Source organism: Ciconia boyciana, chromosome 5 (genome assembly GCF_034638445.1).
Source record: "Ciconia boyciana chromosome 5, ASM3463844v1, whole genome shotgun sequence".
NCBI lineage: Eukaryota > Metazoa > Chordata > Aves > Ciconiiformes > Ciconiidae > Ciconia > Ciconia boyciana.
In genome coordinates, this window is record NC_132938.1 from 6,494,977 (window position 1) to 6,507,203 (window position 12,227).

The window sequence follows — 12,227 nt, forward strand, 5'->3', positions numbered from 1 at the left end:
TCGGCTCCGCTCCGCTCGGGGTTCCCGCTCCGCCCGCCGCGACCACCCGAGCCGCAACCCCGAAGCAACTTGTTTTATCGATTTATATAGATGCATATATACCACTATAGGGGGCTTGCCAGGGTTGAGGCTTTCCCGTAAAGTGCAGAGGAATGGGAAATGTTCCACTGGAAGTGCTGGGGGAGGAGAGAGGCTGGCGGGGGGAGCCCAGGCAATGCAAGGAGCTCGGGGGGGGTTACTCGAACTCTGGCTGGGCTTCCAGAGCTGTTAAGGAAGAGCCTTTCTCGGACTTTTACTCAAACTTTGTAGCACGAAGCTGGGAGCGATGCTGTGTTGCAGGACTCACAAGTAGGACGTGACAAAAGGTGCTGGTCCTCTGACCGTGCTGTTACCGACCAGCACCGCTCGTCCTTACCCGCCCTGCAGGAGGGTCAGGATAAAATCCGATGGAGGCTTTCTGTCCTGGAGCACACAGAGCCTTTTTTTTTTTTTTTTTCCCATATTTTCCCCCTCCTCTATCCTGGGTTGGCATCTGCTGAAACACTGAGAAGGCTGTGGGGAGACCTTCCAGTACTTAAAGGGGGCCTATAGGAAAGACAGGGACAGACTTTTTAGCGAGGCCTGTTGTGACAGGACAAGGAGCAATGGTTTTGAATAAGGGAGGGCAGATTTAGACTGGATTTAAGGAAGAAATATTTTACAATGAGGGTGGTGAGGCACTGGCACAGGTTGCCCAGAGAGGTGGTAGATGCCCCATCCCTGGAAACCTTCAAGGTCAGGCTGGACGGGGCTCTGAGCAACCTGATCTAGTTGAAGATGTCCCTGCTCTTGCAGGGGGGTTGGACTAGATGACCTGTAAAGGTCCCTTCCAATCCAAAGCATTCTATGATTCTATGAAACTGTTCCTGAAAAATACTAGAGAGGCAGATCAACCTTCAAGGACCCCTGCACCAGCACTTTCAGTCCCAGGAGCCAGGTTAAGGCCATGCACAGGCATCTCAGTTTCTCTCCAGGCTGCAATCCCACCAAGATGGATGAGAATTGCAGGTATTTACCCTTTACTCCTCACTCCAAGGACCACAATGCAAAGAGAATAATCTTTTGTTTTTATTTGCACAACAGAACAGAAGGGCCGCTGGTGGCTTTTTTTTTGGTTTGTTTTTAATTCTGTGCATGACTGACTTGTTTTGTTGCCAACCTCTGTGATTCTGCTGTGATTTTTTAAGGGCTAGAAACGTTTCCTTTTGTTTTCCCTGGCTCGGGACACCACTCTTTGAACAATGGGGTGGTATTTCAACAAAGACTCTATTATCATTACCCAGGCTTATCTCAGCACGGTAAGGCTTTACCTTTCTGCACAGAGCAGGTGACTTGCTATTAAGAGGAGCATGTGATTGCTATACAGTCGTTCGGTGTTTTCTGCTAGCTGGCAACGATCTTTCCTGCAAGTTACACATTTTAAAGTGTAAATACGCACATCTAGTGGGATATATATTTCGGAAAGAATCAGACCTAAGTACTGTTTTCTTCCATGACCCATTAATGGTAAAACTGAAGGAGCAGCTTGACTGGGTTTGGGGTTATTCCGTTCAGTATCCTAAATGTTTCACTGCTGCCTGAAATGAAAAACAGTCGTGGGGGTTTTACACTGATTCAGGAAGCCCATCCTTACGTGTGGGCATCTCTCAAATCCCATCGGAGTGGGGAGTGTTAGCCCAGAAGTTAAGTGTGGGGTGGTAAACCTGTTTGTATCCTCACAGCAACGGCTGATGGCTTTGGCTTGAAACACATCCTGCAGAGCGTCTGCCTGGAGGAACACAAACATTTCCACTTATAGATAATGGGGCTTTCTGTTAGCAATTTATCTCAATCTGCTGGTGAGTTACAGTTTCAGCGAATGCAGGAAGATCTTTCATTTCTGGTGTGCTGAGCTTTGCCTATGCACAAAAAGGTGGCGTTGGACATTTTAGAAATGGATTTTCTTTACATTTCAGCAATGACCAGCTCTGTTTGCAAACAGCTCAAAGTCCTTTTGGACAAGCCTGTGTTTGTCCCATGTCAAAACCTCTCCGGGAGCCAACTCTCCTCCTCTCTGCTTCAGTACAGCGGGAGGTGTTTGAACCTGCTTTGTTTGAACAGACATTTTGCTTGTTGAACAGGGTGGTAACTGCGAGGTATTAACCTTAGTGAAATGCCACGCTGATGAACAGAGTAGCTTGGACCATCAGGCTGGTAAGGCTGGCTGCATGATCCTGGGTGCTGAATTCTGCATCTGAGGCTGAAATTACATGTTAGGAAATTACACGGTAGCTGAGATTAACAGCTTGCTGTTGACAAAGAGGGAAGATCCTGCTCTTTATTCCCTTCACCCACCATCCACTCAACCTGGGTACAGAGTTTATGCTGCCTCTGGCATTCCTCTGACCCTCCGCTGATTCACCTTGCCACGCAGGCAAAAAAAGCAATTTCTTTTTGCCAGGTGAGTGAGGTTGAACTGGCTCAGCCAAACTTAACGTATAACATCTCTCTGAAGGGGATTTTTGTAACTGGCTTAAGCTGTTCTGGTCTACGACACCACTGTCCCCAAAAAAGGAGCAGTCCCACGCTATGGTCCATCGCTTGCCAAGTTTTCCTGCTAGTTCCATGTGTTGGCAGAGAGCTGTTTCTTCTGAAAGGTAAAGCAACCAGCAAAATCAAGGTCAGTTTTCCTTGACCTTTCCTGAGGAAGGCAGCAAGATCAATCAGCTGGGAGTGGGAAGGCTGTAGGACCATCTTCTGTGGGAGACTTAGCCCAGCTTAAACCTGTTGCAAAAGTGCATGCTAGCCTGGGTGAAATCCTAGTGAAGGCACAACAGCCTCTGGGTGTCAGATGTGTTAATCCAATTAACTGTCTGTCTCTCTCATTTGACAAGGCATGAAACAGCTAAAAAACACCAAGACCTATGAAGGTAAAACTTCACCAACACACTGGAGAAACCAAGTGGAAGATCAAGCATCTCTAACTCACCTTTCCAGATGAACTCTCTTTCTGGTTGGCTGTGGCTCTCCAAGCCTGTCATGTCCCAGCAATTAGATTCTTGCTACCTAATTTTTCATCCTGCAAACTCCAGTTCAGTGACATTTCTTCTGAGTAACACCTACTTCACTGCTCATCTCTGGTTTGATCTGCTGGATGAAGAATTGCTTGGTTTTATTCTGCTTGTGCAAAGACATCAGCAGGGGTGCTGGTATTATGAATTACAACATATGCAAAAAGCTTTTTGATGGTCTGAATTCTCCTGGGGGAAAAGGCAGGCTATAAATGATCCTTTTGCAGGGGACTACGAATGGCCCTTGGTACAGGGCAGCCACGAGGTGGCATGCTGGGCTTTCGCTGCTGAACCTCACTGCTCTGACAGCAAGTTATTCAAGAAAAGCAGGCAGATCTTTAGTGGAGTTATGTAAAACACCATTCCTATTAACATCCATCCATCCTGCAAGAACAGGCTTTGATTTCCACATAAAAGGCTGGTCAGATTTAAAGTTATTGTCATATGATTGAAATAGATGTCTTATGTCAGTCAGTCAAAACAGAATGGAGAATGTGAGTCATGCTTTGCAAAAAGCAGGAAGTTTGGTTTTGTTGGCAAAAATTTTTAATACAGAGAGAAAATTATAGGGCTGTATTGCCGTTTTTGTCTTAAGGATTTGTGAATAACATTGTCCATGCCTTAGAATGTTTCCAAAACTGAAAAGTAAGAGCTTTTAGATTATGACTGTTATTCCTTATGCCTCAGTGGTAAGGAATCTAGGAGTCTAGAAGAAAACGTGTGCTCTCATGAAAACTGTTAGAGTCCCCCTAAAATAAAAGGCTGCAATTGGAAGACTGCTGATCTGGAGCAGGGGGTGGGAGGAAATACAAGAAAATGAGGTAATACTCATGGGTGTGATAGGTACACTTGCACGAGGCTGTTATTGTTTTGCCTTAAGTGTAATAAACCTTCATGAATCAGCACAAAGGTAGAAGTGCAAGTCTACTTGTGAAGTATTCTGATATTCTGAACCTTGCTGGGGACTGTCATTACTGCGTATCTGTCTCTAACCCCCTTGAATAACTAGTGGGACAAGATAAGTTACTGTAAAAAGCATGGCACAGAACTAGTTTTTCTGCACAGTCCATAAAAATAACGGAGTTTAAAATTTAGACAGAGTTACCCTTCAACGTGACTGTTCAAAACATCGCTATGCAAGAAAGATTAATTTAAATGGGAACAGGTGCAGGGGAGGGATAGCGAGATGAACAGGGGAGCAGAGAGCCAAAAGTGTAAGGGAAGAATAAAAGCCTTTGGCTTGGTTTGCCTAGCAAAACAGAAGGAATTTGATTACTCTTTATAAACATATGAATGGGTAGACACTCAAGGGAGAGGAGTTATCTAAATAAAGAAAATATTAGCACAAGACTATATGGGTACAATAATAAAATGTCATTTGAGTTACTAAAAATGACATGAGCTGTTTATGACATGACAAGAGTTTACCTTGCAGCACAAGGTAAACTCTTCGGACTTTCTTATAATGAAGTAAGTAAAAAAAACCCCCAAACCTCTGGATTGCAATTCAGTGGTTGTCTGGGGAGCAGTGTTCATGACCTGACTTTGCATACATCTGGTGCTTTAAAAGAGCGGTATTTCCAACTCATCAGAAATAAGAGTGCAAGCAGGAAGAAAAATTTAGGTGGAAGTCTAAAAATGACGATTACAAGCTCTCTAAAGAGTTCACTGAGCGATCAAAGAGCCACAATTTCAAAATCATGAGAGAAAATACATTGACAATTCCTGTTTTATTAGTGGACTGGAGAGAGTGATTAAAAATGAAACATAAATAGCCAAAATGGGGAAAGCGGGAAATAAAAAAGTGTTGGTATAAATGAGAAGTTATGAGAAGCAGAGTAGTTATTGGAAGTGAAGCACATCAAAGGAAATCCATAGCTGGCAAGGCTAAATCCCAGAAAACCCTAGTAATGGTACAGGCCCATTACTAGATGGACATGATTCATATGTCAATAATGATGCAGAAGTGTTCATTGAACATTTATGATCTATGTTTGTAAAGAAGCAGGAAGATATGTGGGTGGATTACTTAACAGTGATGTGATAAATTTCAGTCCATTAGTAACCAATGAAGCTCTTGTCTTCTAGGGATAACTGTGGCCCAGTAGCTCTGAAACAGCTGGCTGCGGAGACCCCTTGCTGTCGACGTTCACCTTCAGTAAACCTTGACATACTAGGGCAATTCTAGAAAGCTAAAAAAGTGCCAGGTTGGTATCTGTCTTCAGAAAGGACAGTTGTATGATATGTAGTAAATGTAGATGTAAGAACAGTTCCTGGCTAAATACCAAAAAAAGTTGGTATGTGACTCAGATTAAAGAATTAGCGATGCCAGTTAGACTTCTAATAGAAACCTCATTTCATGCTTCAAGAAGACAACAAATAATTCCATTTACTCTGGAAGGTGTAATAAACTTTTTAAAGGATTTTTACTTAGAACTGCACAATATTTTAATTAAAAAAAGTGTAATAAAGCATCAGTTAAGTTATATTAAACATTGGCCACATAGATTTTTTTTTTCAGAACAGTTATAAACCGTTACTGAATAAGGCTACTTCTAATGGGATCCCTCCAGGATCATGTATGCTATACTACACATGTACGTAATCAATATTTTCATTAGTCATTTGGAAGTAAATACAAAATCGCTCCTAATACAATTTGCAGATGACATCTGCATCAGCAGCGTGGTTCAATCAGGATGACAAGGGCCGTTGGTCAAAACGTGGTAAACCGTATCTGGATAAAGGGACTGCCTCATAAGACAGTCAAATGCAAAGCCTCGCATCTCAGGTATGCACATGTACACAGGGGAAGAAAAGTGCTGTGTGCTCTCTAATGGCCTACAGTCAGCCTTTGCCCCTATCCAAAGGGGAGGCACACCTAGGGGTATGCTAAAGCCTTTTTTATGTCTGCATACAGATAAACACAGCACCCTAATCTCCATATTCTGAAATGCAATGCTGAAAAAACTGGAAAAGGGGGAGGGACAGAACACTGTAATTTAAGAGCTGGAGGATATGCCTTACAATGAGAATTAAAGAGTTCGTAACTAATTTGGTTTGTTACAAAGAAGATAAAGGTGTGGCTTGATAAACTACATACCTACCTCTACAGGGATGAATACTGACACAAAAAGACTCACGGTAGCAGGGGAAGTCATGGCATGATCCATCGCAGGCCACAGGCATGCAGTTGGTGTGGGCGACAGCCAGCCTCGGTGATGAGAACTGAAGGAGCAGCCCTTCCTGCTCTCCAGAGCAAGGGAGATAATGGTAACTGCTGGAAGGGGGGAAAAATGGCCCCTGAAGGAAGCATTACCTGCTTGATAAAGGAAATAAAAATCTGTGATTACAGGGTGGAGACACGAGTTGAATGTGCCACAGGTGGCTCCCAAGGCTGCTGCAACGCTCAGCCAACATGCTGGGGCAGCCGTTCTTGGGCCTACTGGTCACCATGTTCCGTTGCATATGTACCTACCCAACGTGCCCCAAGCTGGAGCCAGGCCAGCCGGGGCAGCCATTAACCGGGGAATGAGCTCCTGAGGGGAACACTTGATCCCGCCATGCCCTTTCCTGAAGCAGACAAGGCGCTCAGCTGGAGAAGGTGCCTCGGGAGGGAGATGGCCGCTACGGGCACCTCAGCGGAGCCTGTTATGTGTTGGTGTGGGTACAGGTATGCGTATGCGTGTCCTCGCCTCGGCCGGCCTCTCCTTCACGCCTCCTGGGGAGCACGGCGGGCACCGGGGCCGGGGAGAGCCGCTCTCCGCCGTTCCCGCCCGACGAGTCCATTCCGCTCCGCAGGGGCCCTTTACTCGCCTCCTCCCATCCCCCCGTGCGCCGGGTGGTGCGCGCCGCTGGCCCGCCCTGCCGACACGGAGGAAGAGCCACGTCTCCAGCCCGGCGGAGGGCCGGCCGGGAAGGGGCGGGGCCTCCCCGCCCCTCTCGCCAGTCAGCAGCACGTGTGGCGCGCCGGCTCCGCCAATCCCAGGGCAGGTCGGTGAATCATGCGCTTTCGATTGGCCGGGGTAGCGGTTAGAGGGTGGGGAGACAGCGGCGTGACTCCAATTGGTCCGGCGGCTCTGTTGACAAACACCGCTCCTTCCCGCCTTCGCCGCCGGCCGCACCAATCCAGAGGAAGCGCCGGGCGGAGCGGCGTGGCGCCGGCCCAATGGGCTCCCTCCCCGCCGCGAAGAGGCGGGCGGCGGTGCCGGGGGCGGTTGCGCGCGGAGTGCCGGTACGTGGCGGACGGGCGGGCGGGGCGCGGGGCGGGGCGGGCTGGGCTGCGGCGCGAGGCGGGCGCCCATTCTGTGGCGGCGGCGTTGGCAGCGGCGGCAGCGTTCATGTCCTAACGGCTGGTGGCGGCGGGCGAGGCGGGGCCCCTCCATGCGGGGGCCGCGGTGCCGCAGCGCTCTGGCCGCCTTCACGTTGCTGGTGCTTTTGGGGGTAGCGGCGGGCGGCCCGGAGCCGCCGCCGGGCGATGCCGCGGCTACGGAGGCCGCTTTCGGGTTGGGGGCGGCCGCCGCTCCCGCCGCCCTGCCGGCCGGTTCCGCTGACGTGACGGTGGAGGACGATGAGGCCGGTGTGGCCCCCGCAGCGCCGGGCGAGCAGGAGCCTGAGGAGAGCGGAGAGGCCCGGACCGGCCGCAGGTGGGCGGGGGGGGGATGTGGGTGACTGGGATGAGGGTCAGTGCCTGGGCCTGCTGAGGGGTCGGCTGTCCGGGTCGGGGGCAGTGCCTGGTGCTGCTGAGGGGCTCGGCCGTCTGGGTGGGGGGTCAGTGCGTGGAGATGCTGAGGAGGGGGTTAAGCGCCCGGTTTGGGGTGCTTGGCGGGGGCCGGTACTCGGGGCGGGCGTCAGTGCCTCAGGGCAGAGGGGGGCAGCGTCCAGGGTCGGTGCCTGGGCGTGCTGGGGGGGGCTGTGTCCAGGCTGGGAATCAGCAGCTGGGGGTGCTGGGGAGGGGGTCGTGCGTGGGAAGGGAGCTGCACGGTCGCGGGGGTCGTGTGCGGGGAAGGGGTCGTGCAGGAGTGGGCTTGGAGGGGTGCGGTGCAGGGGAATAGCACTCGGTAGGGTCAGAAGGGGTGGAGTGGGGAGAGCGGAGAAGGGAGGCGGGAGAGCTGGGCTGTAGGTTGTTGGTAGAGGGAGCGGTGCGTTGGGAGGAGGGTGCGTGGAGAAACCAGGGTGCTGCAAGCTAGTGCGTGGGGTTGAACTGGAGGGACACGCGGGGAGGTGTCTGAAGGTGGGAGGAGAGGCGAAGGGGTAGAAGAGATGAGTCCCGTGGTGGGGCTGGAAGTAGCGCTGCAGTGATGGACAGGCTGGACCCAGGGGCGAGGGAGAGGCTGTGGCAGCAAGGAAGGGGTACTTCAGTACCTCACCGTCACCAAGGGTATTTCAGGACTTCACCACGGCTAAGGTACTTGTTCTTTTCTATGGTTGTTAATAGGGAGAAAGGGTGCCTTAATTCTTAGACAAATAAGCTGCTGGATGTCATGCTATGTGACATCTGGCCAGTCTACTTACCCTGGCAATAATACCAAGTCTCGATCCCTTCCTTGACTTGTTACCGGGTGGCAGTGCTCTGTCTGCGGGAGGGAGACCCAAAAGCACTGTATTGGTAGTCTAAACTCTTTCCAACACCTGCAACTCACAGTTGTTCAGAGCATCCCTTTCTGTCATCTTTTCTTTTTCTTTTAAAGAAAATGCAGTTCTCCTGTTTACTTAATTGTCTGTTAAACACAGACACTGGGGTACGCTTGAAGGGAAGCAAAACATGTAAGACAAATTGCCGAACAAGTTTCAGAACATAACAAGAGGAAATAAAATACTTAATAGCTGCATGTGGCAAGAAGCTCTGGCAGAAGGAAGATTTTAATGAATGACTCAAGTGCAGAAATGTTACTGAGCTGTTTCCAGTCTGTTTCTGAATTGGCTGAGAAAGATGAGGTGATAAGCCACAGCCAGAGTTTAAAGGAAGAGCATGACTAAATGCCTACTATATTTGAGAACCTGTTCTAAAAATGAAAAGCCCAAAGCTTTTTGTTAGTATACCCGAGCATTCACTTAGAGCAAGAAACTGCCTGATAACTTGGCATCCTGTTTTCTTTGAGGAAAATCTATTTACCTATTAGCAACAGGATCATTCTTTTGTGTATCAGGTCATCAAAATCCTACCTAGTTTATTACAATTCTACTGTATTCAATTTTTAATAAGACCTCCATTTATTTAGCCCTGGAAATATTTAAAAAAGAATTTTCTGTTTGACTACTAGAACTAAGTAAAATACACTAAAGATGTTCGATTTAGTAATTTCAGCCTGAGATGAAATGTAGCTGTTCTCTAATTGATTAGTGCATAGGAATAGATTTGTTGTCATCAAATAAAAATAGAATGGCTGCCTGGCCATAGTATTTGCCTGCATTTCTTTATTGTTTTCATCTGTATTTGTGAGATCTCTACTCACCTCAGTTAATTGTTCTTCAGCAATTAAATATCCATGTAATATAACAGGTCGGTATAATCTGGGGAAAAAAAACAAAACAAAACCCAAACCCCAACTGTTTTTGCTGTAGGCAGATGAATATAATCATCTTGGGTTTGAGGATTTTTTTAATTTCCTAGAAGAAAATGTGAGGGTTAGTGAATTACTGTGCTCTTTACATACAAACATGCAGGTTTTGAACTCTAAACAGCTATTCCAGTTTCAAGTTGGACAAACAGCCATATTTGCAATGTCCCAAATGGCTTTTGAGGGTTGAGGGTATTAGGGTTGTGTGGGTTTTCTTTTTTTTTTTTTTTTTAACTGAAATAGGAGTAGTGGTAAATGTTGTACCAAAATGATGATAGGTTCTGCTTTGTTTTTCTAACAAAAACAACTTATTTGAATAAATGCAAAGTTTTTGTGCAATGAAAGGGTGTAGATGATCTAAATAAGTGTTCCTCCTCTATCCTGTTTACATCTTCCCTTGCAATCTTAGCCCTTTTCTTCTGTTCATAGGTAAATCAGATAACTTCACATCTGTAAAGTAGAACAGAGCTGTGGTTGGGCCACCTGATCTCAAAAAGTGGGCTGTGTTCATGATGGAATATAAACAATGGTTTTAAGGCCCGGGACTGGCCTTTTTTCAATATACGTGGAAGTTTGTAGTAGATACTTTGCATAGTTTCAAGGGGGAACATTATAACTGCACTTCAATACCAAGCTCATGCCTGTGAGCAAAAGGCGATAGGAAATGGTAAGAAAACACTTTCATTTATCCGTAGAGGCTGTTTGTAGATGGTCTGGCTGGGGAAAGTATGTCCAGATGTGTCTTCATATTGACCAAGTGCGAATAAAATCTGACTATGTAGTATTAGCTTAGTGTCTGCCAGCTGCTGTGATTAGATACCTTTGTATGTGCTATGTTGTACTGGCCCCTTGCTTTAGTCCTTCTGCTGGCTATCTGTAAATTTCTTCTCCTCCATCACTTGGTTCATAATATGTTCTGGAGCAGCAGCTAGAGGCAAGGTGAAGTACGTAAGTGTCTTCACCATTTTACTGATGTTCATTTTTCAGGTGCCTGGTTTGATGGATCCTGGGATTTAAGTAACTGCCTGGTTTGGAGTGATTCCTTTCTGTATCTTTTTGTTCTGGTCCAGGCTTGTGGAGACTATTGCAATTCTGGTTTTCTGTTGGTGGTTTTTTTTTCCTTCTCTAGTATGTGTGTGATGTGATTCACTCCTTAGTACAGTCTGTGATTTGCTTTCAACAAATGCCTTGCCGTTTCAGGAATTTGCAGCCTTGATGCTGTTTGTCTCTATCCTCCTCGCTTCCTTGGCATTATAGTTGTGACTTTTGACCTTTTTACCTTTGACCTTAAGTTGGGTAATATTTTGTATTTTGTGTGGGATGGTATGCAGAATCGAGGTCTAGTTTGGTAGTGTTCTTAGAAAACTTGTATGTTGTTGGAAGCTGGCTTCTTTGGTCAAGATAGTCTTTAAGCTTTACCCCAGTTAGGAGGTGGTGTTGATAAAGCCAGTGATAAGGTATCGTTTTGTAGAGAATAGTTTATCAGGGTTAACCAAAATAGAAACTAACGTGGGAATTCCTTTTCCTTGCAACTTTTCGATTAGGTGTCCCACAGATGTATCCAGAATATTGCTATTTCAGTTTCATGTAATGGAATTGCAGGTACAATCCTAACCTCTTCAGCCAGCAAAGGCTTGCAAAGAGATGGCTAAAAGGACGGCTCTTTATTCTTGAATTGTGGCCGTATTCTACTGGTGTTTGTAAGAATTTGCTGTAAGAACTGGGCATAATACGCTACAGAAAACTTATGATAGCACTGTGGGGTGACAAAAAGCAAGTTGCCTGCCTGTTTTTCACCCCTAAATAGTTTCTTGAAGTAGTTGCCTAAATTGCTTTTATCAGAATGTATTAATCTAGTGCTTGATTAGACTATCTGAAAGATGGGAAGATCTCTTGTCACCACTTAATACTCTCAGTACGTAAAGCTGCAAGCAGTGGAATCTCACGGAGGAAGGGGGGAAACTTGTAAAAAGGAAAATCTGATGGTGAGAAAGTGTAACAAATTGCAGATCTTATACCAATTAGAGTTCAAGTGACAGGATTTTAACTCATTGGAGTTGGTCAGAGATGGGGAGAACAGTTATTAAGATTTTAATTTATAGAAAAATAGAGTAAGTAATGAAGGATTTTTATTACAAGAGTAAGGATTTTTAGCAGTTTTTTTCTGACGCGCATGATTATCATTGAAGAGCAAGATGAAGATGGGACGAGAAACATGACTATTTAGGTCAAAGTGAGTCACTTGTTAAAGAGAGAAATGAATGCTTTTCTTGTACCTAGTTCCAGTTCTAAAGGTAGCCACATGCAAGATTTGGGTACAGCCGATCCGGTCCTGTTCTGATGTCTCATCGAAGTGTTCGCTCAGTAGGTGGAGTTTGTGAAACAGTCCATTACAGAGCTGGTGGCCAAGGGGACTAATAGAGAGTACCACTGCACCCAAGAGAAGTCAAGATATTTATGCAGGATATATGCAGAAGCAGTTGGTTAAACCAGTTTCTCAAAGCGTGTGCTATTGGTACAAAGGTTCCCTCTGAAGGCATGATCCCCCCCTGCCCCACCTTTCCTAATCAGTTAAACT

At 46.6% G+C, this 12,227-nt stretch overlaps 1 protein-coding gene and 1 long non-coding RNA gene across 5 annotated transcripts in view; one reads left to right on the forward strand and one right to left on the reverse strand.

Annotated features, from left to right (window-relative positions):
• Positions 1–1,092: 1,092 nt before the first annotated feature.
• On the reverse strand, positions 1,093–6,989 carry LOC140652001 (uncharacterized). Of its 4 annotated transcripts, none has more exons than XR_012042623.1 (4): positions 6,568–6,989; positions 6,233–6,411; positions 3,008–5,281; positions 1,093–1,807 (listed from the first exon to the last, which is right to left on the reverse strand). It is a non-coding gene; the product is annotated as an uncharacterized lncRNA (long non-coding RNA). The 4 variants fall into 4 exon arrangements; XR_012042624.1 differs by having other exon boundaries at positions 1,093–2,278; XR_012042622.1 differs by having other exon boundaries at positions 1,093–5,281.
• Positions 6,990–7,365: 376 nt separating this feature from the next.
• EIF2AK3 (eukaryotic translation initiation factor 2 alpha kinase 3) overlaps positions 7,366–12,227 on the forward strand; it is a 45,790-nt gene continuing 40,928 nt past the window's right edge. The window contains exon 1 of the mRNA XM_072862271.1: positions 7,366–7,735. Within this exon, the coding sequence (XP_072718372.1) occupies positions 7,473–7,735 (263 nt within the window). The 5' untranslated portion in view covers positions 7,366–7,472. The remainder of the gene's footprint in view (positions 7,736–12,227) is intronic.